The following is a 15,893-nucleotide window of genomic DNA, read 5'->3' as shown; positions in this document are numbered from 1 at the left end:
GAGTCTGGGAGTGGCTGGCGGGGAAGGGGAGGAAGCCAGAGTCGCCCCCACCTCCACCGAGAGCCTTGGCTCGTTCTGTGTTTCTCTGTTTGTCCTCTTTTTATGAGAGACCTTCCGAGAGAGGTTAAGTTTACTGTTCACAGAATGGCAGATGTGGCTGCATAGCACTGAGACTTGGCTTTGGTCCGTTGTTTTTTTTCCCTCAAAGGTTAATATTCCGTTCTTCAGCTTCAGTAATTTGAGAAGAAAATAGCGGTTCATATGGCATATATTATTGGTCTTGTTTGAAAGCCCGAACTAAATCTTTGATGATTGCAAATGGACGGGAAGAACACTTAAGAGCATGGTTGCAGTTGCGGTGAATGCAGCGGGCTGGGTGATCTGCACGCTCCCCTCCTCACCAGCTGCAGTGCGCAGCCTGTCTCATCTCCCCACCTCCCCCAGGCCTGTGCTGGTTCACTTACACAGGGCTGCAGGCATCCTGCCCTTCTCCTAAGCCTCCCCTGCCTCAGAGCAGCCTGTTTGCAGGGCCACGTGTGACATCTTCCTGTTATCCCCAGTGACAGCACCTCCTTGGAGTTCTTAAAATTCTCCCTGGAAGCTTATTTTTTGGTCATAGTTATTTCTCTTACATCATAGTAAGTTGAGAAAATAACAGGAAATCCAGAGAATAAATTTTAGACCAAATAATGGAAAATGTACCCGGGCGGATCATTAAAGAGGGTAAATCACACACACAGGTGCCCCTGCTGACCCAGCCCCAGGCCCACCTGGCTCCCGAGCCCACCCTCCAGGCCTGTGTGTGCTGCCTGCTCCAGCTGTCGCGCGCCTGCCCCCATCTGCTCCGTCCTGGCAGTCCCTCCTGGTTGCTTGCCTTCCTCCTTCCATCCAGTCATGCTTGGTCAGAGATGGCTCTCAAACATCTGTTTACCAAGCCCCAGTGTCTCCCTTTGCAGCAGAACGAAGTGTGGAGTTCCAGCCGCCCTAGTGTGGCCTTTGGGTGCTTCACGGGTGGCCCCAGCCTCCGTCCCTGCCTCCCTTACGCTGGGGGTGGGGGGTGGTGCTGCAGCCCGTGGTTCCCTTTCCTGCCTCGGTGTCTCTCGCACCGTTGCCTTCCTAGCGGACACCTTTCTGTTCTCTGGACAGGATGAGCTGTTGTCAGCTCTCTCCGTCATCACCCTCTGCCTGTCGCTGGGGGGAAACATCGGAACACCACTTAGCAGGCTGGTTCCCATCTCGGGTGTGTGAGCCCTCGTGGGCGGGGGACCTGCCTGTGGTGAGCATCCTGCGGGCCTCGCGTGGGGTCCGGAGCTCGGGAGCCCGCCCCCACGTCTGAATGCAGCAGATCTCAGGGCACCGTGTCTGCTTCTCATGCCGCCTCTGTGCCTGAGGCAGAGATTTGCTTACTACTCGTTTTTATAGGTCAGCAGTGGGTGTCTGAAGAGTAGAAGAATGCTGAGTGTAAAAGCAGGGTGTTAGCGTAAACATGAACACCAGACTCTGGGGTGGACATTCCTGTTACCGCAGTAGCAACTGATCGCCAAAGAACACTGAGGCCTTTTGTTTACTTGTTTTCAGTTTGTTTATGAGATGCATTTTCTGTCTATAGGCATGAGGAGAAAACATCAGGGGAAGAGATTAATAAGACACCTGCCCACAGATAGCATTAAGGGTAAAGTGAGACAGGGCCTGGCTCAGAAGGTCGTGTCTGCAGGGAGAGCACCTAGAACGCGGCTGTTACCACACCCTTCACACCTGCACACGCACCAATGCTGGGCATTTTGTCTCTTCATTTTTTAGTTGAGGAATAATTCATGTGAAATGAAATGGGACAGTTTTAAGTGTATAATTTTCTATTTTAAAATATGTATTCGGCTGTGCTGAGTCTTCACTGCTGCATGCGGGATCTGGTTCCCTGACCAGGGACTGAACCCAGGCCCCCAGTCTTAGGAGTGGCATCCTAGCCACTGGACCACCAGGGACGCCCCGTAACTGTCCCTTGACCGTTTGTTTTGTCCTGACAGTGCGTGTGTCTGTGTAGCCTGCTGCCCTGTCCACGTAGGGGACTTTGCATCGAATCAGAAAGCTGCCTTGGTGTCTCCTTCCTTCCCACTTGTGGTCCAGCCCCATTCTGAGCCCTTTCAAAGTACATTGGCTTGGCTTGGTCAGACGGCCATGGAGACTGACTCCTACTGAATGCATTCTTCTGTGTCTGGTCTCTTTCACTTAGCCACATTGCTGCATGCATCTAACCTCCCCCCATTTTTCAGTATGATTTGTATGAGTGACCGTGGTTTGTTTGTTCATCCCCTGGTGAGGGATATTTGGGTTTTCTGGTTTGGTGGGTGTGATGAACGGAGCAGCTGTGGACAGTTCTGTACATGTTTTGTGTTCATACTCGTGCGTGTGTGCTCACTCAGTCATGTCCGACTCTGCAAACCCATGGACTGTGGCCCACCAGGCTCCTCTTTGTCTGGGATTTCCCAGGCAAGAATACTGGAGTGGGCTGCCATTTTCTTTTCCAGGGGATTGTCCTGACCCAGGAATCAAACCCGCATCTCCTGCATTGGCAGGCGGATTCTTTACCACTGAACCACCTGGGAAGCCCAGGTCCCATTCACCTTGAGGTAAATACCTAGAAGTGGAATTTCCGAATCACAGGATGGGTGTTGGTTTAACTCGGAGAAAGTGCCAGACCACTTTCCAAAGTGGTTGCTGTGTTGGTTACTTTTTAAAATTTATGAAAGTAACTGGGGATTTGGCCTCATTGTAGAGATTCTGCTTAAGCCCGAGCCCTGGGATGCGTTGACCTGTGTTTTACAGAGTCAGTTTTCTTTTAAAACAGTGTTAACATAAGCCTATTTGAAGATACTCAGAATGAATGTGAATGAAAAGTGGAAAATATTACTAAGCATAATTAGGCATTACTGGTTCAGCATGTTATTTAGCATTTAACGTTGCTGGCTCCTGCATAGATATTTAAGTAAAGTTACTATGTGTAAATGCCATATTTTAAAAGTCACCTCTGGGCTTCCCTGGTGACTCAGTGGGTAAAGAATCCGCCTGTCGGTGCAGGAGACACGGGTTCGATCCCTGATCTGGGACGATCCCTCATGCCGTGGAGCAGCTAAGCCCGAGCAGCACCACTCCTGAGCCTGAGCTCTGGAGCTGGGGAGCCACAACTGCTGAGGCCCCCATGCTGTAGAGCCTGTGTCCCGCAACTGGAGAGGCCGCGGCAATGAGAACCCCGCGCCCCCAACTAGAGGGTACCCCCTGCTCTCCGCAACCAGAGCAAAACCTGCCCAGTGCTGAAGGCCCAGCGCAGTGAAAAATACACACATAGAATTATAAAATAGATGCAGTTATCAAAGAGAAAGTCACCTACTTTAGTTTAAGCAGCTTGTTCACGGCCGCATTTGTAACTAAAAGAGTTCTGAAAGGACTGAGAGTCACAGGTACGCCAGAGAACCTTGGTGTGCGCGCCACCGCTGGCCGTGGGCAGGAGGTTGTCCAGCTCAGCGTGGAGGGCAAGCAGGGGAGCCTGACATCAGAGCCAGCGCGGTGGAAGGGGGCGTACGTGGCCAGGAAGCGGCGAGCAGCCCCCGGTTCCTGGGGGCCCAGAGCCCGTCCCGTGGGGACCGCCAGGGGAGCTCAGCCTGCCTGCTCCTCAGTCCCACCAATGCCCTGTCACCTCACCGTCCTCCTCGCCAGCCCTCTGGGCGTCTTAAGTCAGGGGTCTGGGTTTCAGACAACAGACACCAGCCGAGGGTTTGCCCAGCAGAGCAGGGTTTTGTTGGTAGGACACTGGATGCAAACGGAGCGGACCGGCCCTGAGGCGCCAGGGCTGGTGCGGCAGTGGAGCTCTGCCAGGGAAGGACATCTCGTTGGGGGCTGCCTTTGCCAGGCATCCCGTTGTTTGGAAGTTTGTCCTCTGATTCCTTTTCTCTCCTATGGTCTTTTTTTTTTCCCCCAGTTTGTTTTTAGTTGATTTACAATTCTGTGTCAGTCTCCAGCAAAGTGACTCAGTTATTATACATATGTGCGCGCACGTCTGTGTATTCTTTTCCATATTCTTTGCCATTATTAGTCTCAGAAGGTATCAAATGCGGTTCCCTGTGCTATACAGCAGGTCCTTGTTGCTTATTTAGTTTCTGTATGGCGGCATATATATCAGAGAAGGCAGTGGCACCCCACTCCAGTACTCTTGGCTGGAAAATCCCGTGGATGGAGGAGCCTGGTAGGCTGCAGTCCATGGGGTTGCAAAGAGTCGGACATGACTGAAGCGACTTCGCAGCAGCAGCAGCAACAGCATGTATCTTAATCTCAAACTCCTAATTGTTTTTCCTTGGCTCTTTTTTGTTTAGTTCTCCTTTCTGGGAGGCTTCCCACTCTCTCTTCCAATCCTGTTTTTAAGATTTTAAAATTCTCTCATGTTTTTATTTTTAAGTAAGTAGGAAGTTCTCAGAATGTACCTCTTTGTCTCACAAATGCAGCCTCTTATCTCTTCGGTTTTCTTCCCTGTGCATTATACCTGCTCTCAACTCTTGTTTCCCTCTGGTTTCTTTCTGGGGCTCTGTCTCTCAAGAGACCTGGTTGGGGCTTTCTCCAAAATAACTGACTGTCGGCTGTTCGCTCACATTTAAGCCTGAGATCTGCCAGGCACGTGGCAGGGGCCGTGTCGGTGGTCAGCTGTCCTCTGGCAGCCCTGCTCCTGGGGAAGCCTGGCAGCAGCCTGATCCCTCTGGGGGAATGCCCCCACCTTGTGCTGTCGGTCGGCTTTTCTTTGGGGGCCAGATGAGCGCTTCCAGGAAGGCAGTGTCCCTTCGCCCACCTGCCCGCTCGCGCACTGTGCCCCTTCCCCAGACCCCTTCCCCGGGGGCCCTGGTGCACCTCTCCCCTCTCATTCGTCTTTGCTGCAATTGCTTGGCTGTGGCTGGTAAAACGGTTACCTGTTGAAATGCAGGTTGACTAGATTTGGTCTGGATTATCCCCAAGGCTCTTTCTCAAGGGATTTTGGCTTACAGGTTTAATTTAAAACCGGGGCTAAAGTAACAGGGGGTAAAATGGACAAGTTTATAATTTTCAGGATTCTGTCAATTTACTAGTAATGAAAACCTACAGGAGTCATGATTTCATAGTTAAAGATAGTTCTGAATGCCAGAACAAGCAACTTTTCTAATTAGATTTTATTATCTTTCAGATCCTGTCACATAGGATAGTATGCACCTTAAGATCCTGAAGAAAAGGCACAAAATGTTCAAGTAATGTCTAGTAATAATTTGTGAGGTAAGTGTCTCCTCAGGTATATAATCACTGTTTCCTCTCTAATTGCTCACACTAACTTGTACCCTGTTGATGGTTAATGGTCACCTCTGTCAATGATTTGCTGACCACCTACTCTAAGAGGAGAGTGTGTCCTGGAGCAAGATCCCAATTATTAGCAGGAGTTACAAGATGAGGGTAGGCCTCCTAGCTACATGACTGGAAAGGTTTTGCTTGGATGGCTGTCCTTGAAACAGTGGAGATGTGCAGTGTTGCTCCTGGTGTTCTGGGAAGCGAGGCTTGATTTAACACGAGGAGAAACAGGTTCACGGGGTAGACAAAAGCCCGTTAAACTAGCCATGGAAATAGAGAACCAATGATGTGACATCTGCTTGACTGTCGGCCAGCACACAGTGCCTTCGGGGCTCTCTCAGGCAACCTGAACACAGAGCATTCCGTGGGAGACGGTGTGGAGTGAGGCTGCGCCCTCGCCCTGGGGTCGCATCGCCAGTTGCTGCGCCCTTTGCTCTCACATTCCCAGTGTCTGTAGCTGAGTGAGTGTGAGCGAGCAGTTTCTTCATTTCCTCCCCTCCTTTCCTGCTGCACTGATGCGGCGTAGGTGCTGTGACTCAGCAGAAGGCGCCTGTCTTGATCACAGAGAGCCCAGTGTGTGTGGCCCAGCCTCCCCACGTTTGTGGACTGCTTTCTTGAAAATCTTGAAGTAACTGTGGGCTATCAGACTATCTGATGGGTGGGTTTGCCAAGTCTGGCTCTAAGGCACACAGCAGGACCCTAATGTGCCTCTGGGACGATCCCAGCCCACCCCTCCAGCTCCCCCGGGTTGGTGTGTGCACGCTCTTCCTCACAGTCAGAGCTGCCATCTGTGCCCCTCTCTGGACCAGACAACCGGACTCTGACGAAAGGCTCCTCCATCTCTGGACGCACGGCCCTGCGCCCTGCCCAGCACCCAGGTGCCACATCTCATGGCCTGCGTCCTGCCTGAGGAGCAGCCATGCAGCAGAGGGAGTCTGGCCAGAGGGCTTTCTCAGCCTTGGTGGGCTTGTAGGACCCACTAGGAAGCTGTGTGGCGATCACCAGGCCACCAGATCTGAGAGAGGGGCCAGCTTCACACTGTTGCATCTGGTTGTAAATGAGATGAGAGGGGGTTATGGGGTAAAGCAGCAGCAGAATGTTTACGAGGAAAAGTGCAAGTTTGTCTTTAGTTTCTGGCCCTACGTGTTCTCACCTCTCAGATAATTTCCCAGTTAATGTGGGAGGGTTGTCAAAAGAACAGCCCAGTGAGTGAGGGAAACCGTTGAAAGAATGAGAGAGGAAGGGCATTCTAGGAACAGCATAAAGGGAAAGATGGAGATTAAAATGGGAACCTGGCTGAAAAACATGCTCACCCATCGTCAAAGAGTTAGAACTCGGGGGAAGGGAGCGCACACGCTGAGCGAGATGGAGAACCATCGGGCGAGAACCCTGAGCTCTGCATCGGGGGCCAGAGTGGGCACGAGCAGCAGGAGTCGCCTGTCCGCCAGCCTCTCTGCTGCTGACCTGCCTGGGCTCTGGGTGCTGCGTGGACAGCGGGGTGCCCAGGCCTCACCCTTGGGCTCGGAGCCTGGGCCCCGCCGTGTGCGTCTGGCCCTCACCCTGTGTCGTCCCGCTGAGGCGTGGCTGGGCAGCTGCCGTGACCGTGTGCCCCTCGCACCTTCCCGCAGGGAAAGCATGCCGTCCTCAGGACACCGGCTGCGGGACGTCGAGCACCACCCTCTGCTGACCGGGGATGACAGCTACGACTCCGCGGCCTCCTCTCCCGCCGAGGCCGACGCGGCCGACAGGGTGTGGTTCATCCGCGACGGCTGCGGCATGATCTGCGCCGTGCTGACCTGGCTGCTGGTTGTGTATGCGGACTTCGTGGTCACGTTCGTCATGCTGCTGCCCTCCAAGGACTTCTGGTACTCCGTGGTCAATGGGGTGGTCTTCAACTGCCTGGCGGTGCTCGCCCTGTCGTCTCACCTGCGGACCATGCTCACCGACCCCGTGAGTGCCTGCCCTCGGTGGGCTTTCCTGTCGGGTCCAGGCTGGGGAGACACCAGTGGCTGTGGCTGGAGGGCCTCGCACTCCCGTGGCCTTGGGGTTTGAGTTCTCGGGCACAGGCTGGCGGCCTGGTCCACAGCGTCCTTGGAGCACACACAGCATCCGGATGGAAGTGCTATTGGAGTGTATTTAGGGAGTGCAGATTAGAGGCCGGGCGCCAGGAGAGGCTGCAGGGAAGCTGTCAGGAGGACTGCCCAGGCTGCGCTGGGATAGGATGTGGGGCTGGGGACCACGGTTCTGGGAAGACACCGACGAAAAAACGCACCCTGCAGATGGCTGGAATGCGAACGTGAGCTTGAGGAACATGCCTCAGGTATCCAGGAGGTTTCTTTGGTGGGGTGAAGAGGGGCCCAACTGGTGTGGAGGAAGCAGGCGCTCCTGCTGTGTGTCTTGGCAAGACCCGGGCCTAGGAGACCCAGCTGGCCCTTCTGCTTCACGCTTGGCCTGGGAGAGCATGTCTCCAGCAACAGAACCAAGTGTAGGTCACCAATTGCAGGGACCTGGGGGAGTCATCGGGCAGCCCTGAGGGGGACCAAGGCAGCTGCCCAGGGCTCTGAGCCGCAAAAAGGACCAGAAAATGCATTTATTTCCTCGCCATCTGGTCACCACGGGTCCCCTAATGAGCGCTCTTAAGTGGGTGGGGGGGGGTGGGGGTCGCGCGCTTACTGTGGAGCAGCGAGTGCGTGTCCGTGAGAACTAAGGTGCGGCGCTCCTAAACCTGGTCCCTTTCGTCTTACGGGACCTGGGACCCTGCCCCCATCACTTCCTTCTGGTGATAGGGCGGCCTGCCCGGCTCTTGGGTGCCTTGGAGCCCAGTGGTCCTCGGTCTTCACATGAACGTGCTGGGCTTTGCAGACGTGGCGTCGGCCCTGCCACGCAGAGCTGGGCTCGGCCCCTGCGTCCCCGGCAGCGGGCTCTGACTGTCTTTACTCCTGCTGACAGCGGTGCCCTGCCGTCTCCCCCACCCTTCCTGTCCTCACACGCTTGGTCTCCCCTCCCTAGTAGGGCTCCTTCTCTAGAAACACGTATTTCTGTGTGAAGGACAAGCCCCCATGGGGCACAGAAACAAGACCCAGGTTTATTCCCAGTCCACACAGCCATGGCGTCCAGAATGATCTCCCAGACATGATTTTCACTGCCTGTGTCCACTGCCCAGACAGCAAACCCTCCGCCCTGCAGCCTGTGGCCCATGGCTACCCAGCACACAGGGCTCCCTGGCCCTCTGCAGCTCGCCGTGCTGGGGGCTCGCGTGGACGCCCTGTGAGAGCCCCGCTGCCACTCCCACCCCTGGGGCCGGACACAGGGCGTCAGGGGCCCGACACAGGGCGTCAGGGGCCCGACACAGGGCGTCAGGGGCCCAGGGCCACACTCCCCAGGCTAGTCTGTGATAGGTCTGCAGGGAAGCATTATGCAACTTTAAAACACGAGATAAAGTCTTTTTTTCAGACTGTTTTGTTCAGCCACCCCCTGTGCAGCTGATAGGAAACCTGTGGGTGTGCTTATCAGGGACACCCTGCCCAGGAGTGTGGGCAGAACTGGCTGCCCAGGGTGGAGGGGGAGTGGCTGAGCAAACACAGCCAGCCTCTGCATGAAGTGTCCTGCATGAAGTTGGAAAAATCCAGGTGACTCGCCAGATTATGAAGGATAATGTACTATTTGAGTTCTTTTTATAGCTTGTTTTCTTTTTCATGAGAACAAAACTTCTGGTCCTATGTTATGTGAGTGATAGCCATTTTTCACAGTGATATATGTGGCAACAACAGCTTTATGAATAACACCTAAGACTAATTCCTAAATTTACTGGTTTTTTTTTTTTTCTTAAAAGTTCGTTCCTCTCAGCTAAAATACATTGTTACTAAACCGTAGGGGGCGGTCCCCAAAGGAAACGCTACTAAAGAGTACATGGAGAGCCTGCAGCTGAAGCCCGGAGAGGTCATCTACAAGTGCCCCAAGTGCTGCTGCGTCAAGCCTGAGCGCGCCCACCACTGCAGGCACGGCAGCTCTGCCCTGGGGGGGGGGACCCCAATACCCACCACTGCAGGCACAGCGGCTCTGCCCTGGGGGGACCCCAATACCCACCACTGCAGGCACAGCGGCTCTGCCCTGGGGGGGACCCCAATACCCACCACTGCAGGCACGGCGGCTCTGCCCTGGGGGGGCCCCAATACCCACCACTGCAGGCACGGCGGCTCTGCCCTGGGGGGCGGGGAACCCCAATACCCACCACTGCAGGCACGGCGGCTCTGCCCTGGGGGGGACCCCAATACCCACCACTGCAGGCACGGCGGCTCTGCCCTGGGGGGTACGGGCCCCAGGGCGGGGCGGGGCTGAGCGCCCACCGCTGACGGCGGGGAACCCAAATACCCACCACTGCAGGCACGGCGGCTCTGCCCTCGGGGGTACGGGCCCCAGGGCAGCGGGGGGCTGAGCGCCCACTGCTAACGGCGGGGAACCCCAATACCCACCACTGGAGGGACCCCCATCCTTAGGGCAGCCTGAGCAACACCCCGACGGGACCACTTTGAAAGGACATCCGGAGCACCCACCTTCCCTTCGGGCAGGATCCCGTGGGTGGCCTCTTAGCAGAGCTGTTTTCAGTGGGTGGTGTTTCCTCAGAGCACAGAATAGTGAAAATCTAACTTCTCCTTTTCAGCATTTGCAAAAGATGTATTCGGAAAATGGACCATCACTGTCCGTGGGTGAACAACTGTGTCGGAGAAAAGAATCAGAGATTTTTTGTGCTCTTCACTGTGAGTAAAGAGACTACTCATGTAGTGACTTGTGTTGAGTCTTAATTCTTGATATACTGTCTTACCTGGAGTGAGTGGTTATTCTGACATCAGACCTGCAGTCCCTTCTCTGGGGTTCAGATTACAGCTGTGTTGTCGCTGGTGGAGAGGCACCCAGCAGATGAGCGTGTGTTGCCTGTTGCTCCAAGTGTTCGCTGTGATTGAACTTTCTCCTGGATACCTTGACCCACCGTTGTCACTAAAATGTGCTTCCCCGCAGTGTATTAGTCTGCGAGATTACTGTCCTTGGTCTGGAGTGGCCCCGGGGAGGCATGTCACCTGCTCCCCCTCACTGCTACTGCCCACCTCCCACACCCTCACTGAGCCTGGGACAGAGCAGTGGGCTCGCGAGTCCATGCCCCCGGGTCCTGGCGCCGTGCTGACCGGTGTCTCCCTGCAGATGTACATCGCTCTGGCATCCGTGCACGCGCTGGTCCTCTGCGGGCTGCAGTTCATCGCCTGCGTCCGAGGACAGTGGACAGGTAGGCCTGGGGGGCGGCTTCTCTTGCTCGTGCCGCAGTAGGGGGAGAGGGAGGAAGGGGCCTCCAGTTTCAGAGGAAGTCCTCACAGTTGTTTTAGGAATTAATGGAGAATTTTAAGAGGAGAATATGGGAAAGTTCTCACACTGCCGTTTAGCTAGTACGATGAAGACACACATGCACACGCACACGCTTGGGTCTTCCTGTCAGCTAACCGTTTCTGCTGAGTACCATTCGTATCCTGCAGACCTTTGAGACTGGGCCAGAATTCGTGTTGTCCCCACAGGCCTGGCATGTGCTCTAGCCACTGGACAGGCATCATTCAGGGCCATCAGATGAGGCAGGACGAGCCGTGCAGCATGGACTCGTGTGTGCGTCCTGTTCACAAGTGTAGGCACAGGCAATTCCCATCTTTTCTGGCTTTAGTTGTGTTTTAATACACAGTTCAGTACATGAATACAGTCTCAACAGAAACCTGCGGAGATACAGGGTATTTCAGATCTGCCGACCAGGCCGTGGTGGTGTGAATGTTGGCCTGGTAGGGCCACCCTCTGCCCCGGGTGGACAGCAGGTGTGCCTGTGGATGAAACGAGCTCGCGTCTCTGTGGACAGTGGCGCAGAGGGGCCCTTCCGCAAGCTGGACCCACGCCTGAGGCTCGGGACGTGGGGGGTGCTCCGCCGTGCCGTCACAGCCAGCCCCCTCTCGTTCGCAGAGTGCAGTGACTTCTCCCCTCCTGTCACTGTCATCCTGTTAATCTTCCTGTGCCTTGAGGGTCTGCTGTTTTTCACTTTCACCGCGGTGATGTTCGGCACCCAGATCCACTCCATATGCAATGACGAGACGGTATGCCCCTCCTCCGCTGGGTGTGTTTGGCCTCAGTGCACCGGAGTGGGTGGGCAGAGGACGCAAGGGCCTGGTGTTCCCCAGGACGTGGGCGGGGTAGCCCCGGTGCACCGTGACAGCATCACTGCCTGTGTCCCTCTCCCCGGGCACAGCTCGGGGCTCAAAGGTCCCTTTGATTTGAAAGTCAACAGAGCCAGGCAGGTGGAGCCAGCAAACACCCCGTTTCTCGGAGACCCTGCCCTCGGCAGCTGAGTGAATCGCAGGGACTGGATCGCCTTCCTGCCTTTCAGTTGAAGGCCTCGAGCAGGCACTTTGACACGTTTGTAAGACCTGGAAAGAAAATCGGCACCTGGCCCGGAGGCCTGGCCCCCCTCGCGGCCCTGGGGCTACCTGAGCTTTGCACCCGCCTGGAGGCCGCTGCCCAGCTATGTCTGACATGGTCTGGCCAGCGGCTGCAGCCCGGCCATGTGCACAGGGGCCCGCAAGACTGGGACCAGGGCGTGTGGTTCGGGTGGTGCCTCCCCCGCTCACCTGCCCTTCCTGCTCATACCTGCCCAGGGTTTTCCTGGTGCTGCCGCCCACTTGCTTTTCTTCCTCCCAGGAGATCGAGAGGCTGAAGAGCGAGAAGCCTACCTGGGAGCGGCGGCTGCGGTGGGAAGGGATGAAGTCCGTCTTTGGAGGCCCCCCCTCGCTGCTCTGGATGAACCCCTTCGTTGGCTTCCGGTTCAGGCGCCTACAGACGAGACCCAGGAAAGGGGCCCCGGAGTTCTCAGTGTGAGGCCTTCTCGTCACTCCAGAACTTGTCCATGGACTTAATTTATCTGGGGTTGGAAAGGGTATCAACAGCTCCCCTGTGACCCCGAGGGCGAGTGGCCCAGCGGCCTGCAGCGAGCGGGACTTCACACGTTCACGGTCACAGACGGCAGGTTCCCCACGAGTGATGTCACTGTCCAGTAATGGAGGGATGTGGCCGCATGGAGGAGCCAGATGTCACTCTCTCCCTGCACAGTCAGGAGTCTGTTAACACGCTCAGCGTTTGTTACACGGGTTGTTAGAATCCTATGTGCCGAGCTGCTTTCCTCAGTCATGAAGAAAAGCCAGTCCAGTGGACAGAAACGCCACGGTCAGTGGCCCTGGGACTCTTCGGGCCCCCTCGGTCCAGGAGGGGTCTGGACGCAGGAGCCCGTGGGGGCTACGGGAGCAGCAGGGCCATACGCTCGCTCCTGGCCTGGGGCTGGTGGGCCCTGACCCCATGAGCAAGTCCTCGCGTGTCAGTGTGTGTGCGTGCACGTGTGTTTTAAAGTGGGCCGTGTTGTTCAGGCAACGTATCATGGGGGTGTGCTGCAAACAAGCTATTTTTTAGAAACCAATGTTTCAGGGAAGAGGGGCGAGCTGTGCCGGGCCCCCTCCCGTGGGGCTTAGGTGAATGTATTGCACACTGGAGAGTATCGAGATCCAAAGAGCAGTCGTTCCTGTGTGGTCCTCTGTTGCCCTCCCTCCTGTTTTCAGTTTATTTTAGCAATCTGGAGTGCGTGACAGGGCTTTGGAACCGCACTGTGTGGTTCCGGCCAGATCAGCGGCGTATGCTGGCCCCTCTGTGGCCCCGGGCTTGCGCAGCTGACCCTGCAGGAGGCGGACGAAGCCCTGAGAAGGGGAGGGGACCTGGAGGCAGGAGCCCTGTGGACCTGGCCTGCAGACAGAATTCAGGATGGCAACAACTAGTTTGATTTTTTAAATTCGTACCTTTTTGGGGTATCATTTTGTTTGTTTCTCTACCCACGTCACAAGTGATAAAATAGGACCCTTGGTGCAGAGCTTAAAATTATGCCAGAAAGCAAACAGCTCCCCAACCCTGGGGATTCGCCTTAAACTTGCCTGGTCTGTCCATGTTTTATGGGATTCCACCATCTCTGACACAGTCTGGGGTCCCGAGCCCCCTTCCATGCTGAGAAGAGTGGGCATCTCCCGCCTGGTCTCCTCGCCTTTCTGCTCACCCATAAGCCATTTTGCTTTTGTTTGAATTAACCCATCCTCTATCCTGATCAGGGCTGGCACAGAACCACAGAGGGCCTACCCTGACAACAGACGTAGCCGAGGGGAACGGGGTGGAGGGCAGAGGTGAGGTGGCTCGGTCACTGCAGAAAAGGGGTGGGGGGGCTGAGTCACAGCCGAGGACAAACAGGAGGCAGGAGTTCCCGAGATTGTTCTGCACACTCATTTGCACATCTGTCATTGGGGTTGGATGTGTGTACTGAGCTTCAATGTGAGGCTTTTAATATGTATATCCTGGTTATCAATAAAATTATCGAAGTGGTTGAATCCTGTGAGACTTGGCAAATATGTGCAAATCAAGTATACTTGACTTTTCAACCTCTTCTTTCAATGTAACTTTTGTAAGAAATAAAGTCACCAACTGACGTTGTCCAGCAGTCTGTCCAGTGGCCGGTTCTTGGTGGGTTGTGGGCGTGATTCCGTGCTCAGCTTTGCCTCGGCTCATGGACACCACACCCAGGCCAGTGTCCAGAGCCCCTTCAGCGCCTGAGACGTGTGACTTAGCACCAGGGTCGCGCTCACACAGGTCGCCATTTCCACATTTTTCATTTTACTCTCAGCTGATGCACCTCATCTCACTTAGCTTTGCCCTAACGCGTCCTTAATCTTTTAGTGTGCTTGGAAATAAAAACAGTTTTAAAAGTCCCTTGAGTGCTTGCTGGGATTCACCAGTGAAGCCATCTATTCCTGGACTTGTTGGGAGGTTTTTGATCACTGACTCCAATCTCCACATTAGTTATAGCTCTGTGCAGACTTGATAAAACTAGAAATGAAAGACTATGCATTATAACTGATGCCAGAGGAAGATCACAAGAGACCACGGTGAGCAACTATGGCCAGCAAGCTGGATAACTAGAAGAGAGAGGTCGATTCCCAGGATCAGAAACCTACTGAGACTGAGTCGCGAAGAAACAGCACCCCCTAGAAGGCACCAGCTGAGATGGACACCACGGTGTGTTTGGGGAAGCGTGGCCAGTCATCACTGTTCTGGGGGACGCAGAGGCAAGTGTCAGCGGCACATACTTTGTTTTGTGGAATTTGTGGGGGCAACTTGAGACCTCAAATTGCTAAAGAAGCAATGTTCAAATCAAATGAAGCGTCTGGGGTTTAATTTTGCTTCTTCTGTTGCATCTCGTTCTGTCGCCCTTGAGGACGTCGTGTGGAACAAGTCAGGAAAGGAGATGAGAAGGCTCCTTCAGAGTCAGCGCCTGGCTGCCGTTGGGTCTGGTGAGGCCGCGCAGGGCGGGTGGCCCTTGCAGGTCTGCCGTCTTGGAACAGCTCTGCTACTTCCCCCACCCTGGCCAGCCCAAAGGGGGTCACCCTGCTCGGAGGCCAGCGGCAGGTCTGTCTGAAGGCCTGGAGGCACCATCGGATCACCAGGTGCTGCTGGGCCCACTCTGAAGGGGACGTGGCCCTCCGGGTGCAGAAGCTCTGACTCGCTCGCAACACAGGCGCAGCAACCCTGAAGGCCTCTCCCTGACAGGCCAGGCATGGCACGGCCAAGCTCCACACGCCATCCAGCCACAGGTCCACCAGGAAACTCAGACTTACAGGCAGCAACCAGTCCTCCAACACACCAGTACCATCCCCAGGCTGGGAGAACTTGAGTTCCAAGAAAAGCCCCAAGTACATAGATAAATAATGGTGATGACCGCCAAGATGTGATTTTTACATTTCCAGTTTCCAAAGTGTCCTCCTCTGTGACCAGATCACATGTTCCCTGTGACCTCCCAGGCTGGTAACAGTGCACCCATTTTATAGCCCAGCAGACTCTCACCAAGGTTCTCACGGGCGGGGAGAGGAGTCCACACGGACGTTTAGAATAAACGCGCTTTCTTCTGACCTAGATCTGTCTCTGCTTTTACTTTTTGAAATACTGAGTTCAGGGACTTTCCAGTGGCTAAGACTCCGCGCTCCCAATGCAGTGGCTCAGGTTCGATCCCTGGTCAGGAAACCAGACCCCGCATGCCGCATCCACAACTGAAGATTTCCACGTGCCACGGCTCAGATCTGGCACAGCCAAACACATACAGGGAAAGCACTGAGTTTGAAAACAGTAATAGTAATAACTTCCTGAATAACAAGGAACCGAAAACAATAAATTAAACCTTCACTGATCCCAGGTAGCACAGGGCTGGGGACAATGCTGAAAGCAAAGGAGGGTCAGTCCTCAGCCTGGCGGCTGCATCGCGTCCACCAGAGGGCGCCATTGGACAGCAAATGCACCCACACTGCACGCTGCTGAGGCCACAGAAAAATTCCCGCACCATTGTCGCATCCAGCTTGCCAGTCCACAAATATTTACTGAATACCTACTATGTGCCGGCAAGGCCTCTGCCCTCAGTAAACACAAACACAAGAAACTGA

General features: G+C 55.0%; 1 protein-coding gene across 3 annotated transcripts in view; it reads left to right on the top strand.

Moving 5' to 3' along the window:
* Positions 1–13,903, top strand: part of ZDHHC7 (zinc finger DHHC-type containing 7) — a 29,516-nt gene extending 15,613 nt beyond the window's left edge. For all 3 annotated transcript variants that reach the window (XM_005691844.3, XM_018061802.1, XM_018061803.1), the window contains exons 2-8: positions 5,201–5,286; positions 6,984–7,305; positions 9,229–9,353; positions 10,016–10,112; positions 10,552–10,633; positions 11,344–11,474; positions 12,076–13,903. In XM_005691844.3, the coding sequence (XP_005691901.1) occupies positions 6,991–7,305; positions 9,229–9,353; positions 10,016–10,112; positions 10,552–10,633; positions 11,344–11,474; positions 12,076–12,252 (927 nt within the window). In that variant the 5' untranslated portion in view covers positions 5,201–5,286; positions 6,984–6,990 and the 3' untranslated portion in view covers positions 12,253–13,903. The remainder of the gene's footprint in view (positions 1–5,200; positions 5,287–6,983; positions 7,306–9,228; positions 9,354–10,015; positions 10,113–10,551; positions 10,634–11,343; positions 11,475–12,075) is intronic.

The sequence above is a fragment of the Capra hircus genome, chromosome 18 (assembly GCF_001704415.2).
Source record: "Capra hircus breed San Clemente chromosome 18, ASM170441v1, whole genome shotgun sequence".
NCBI classification, from domain to species: Eukaryota; Metazoa; Chordata; class Mammalia; order Artiodactyla; family Bovidae; genus Capra; species Capra hircus.
The sequence above is the reverse complement of the archived record's forward strand: the minus strand, read 5'-3'. Positions and strand labels throughout refer to the sequence as shown.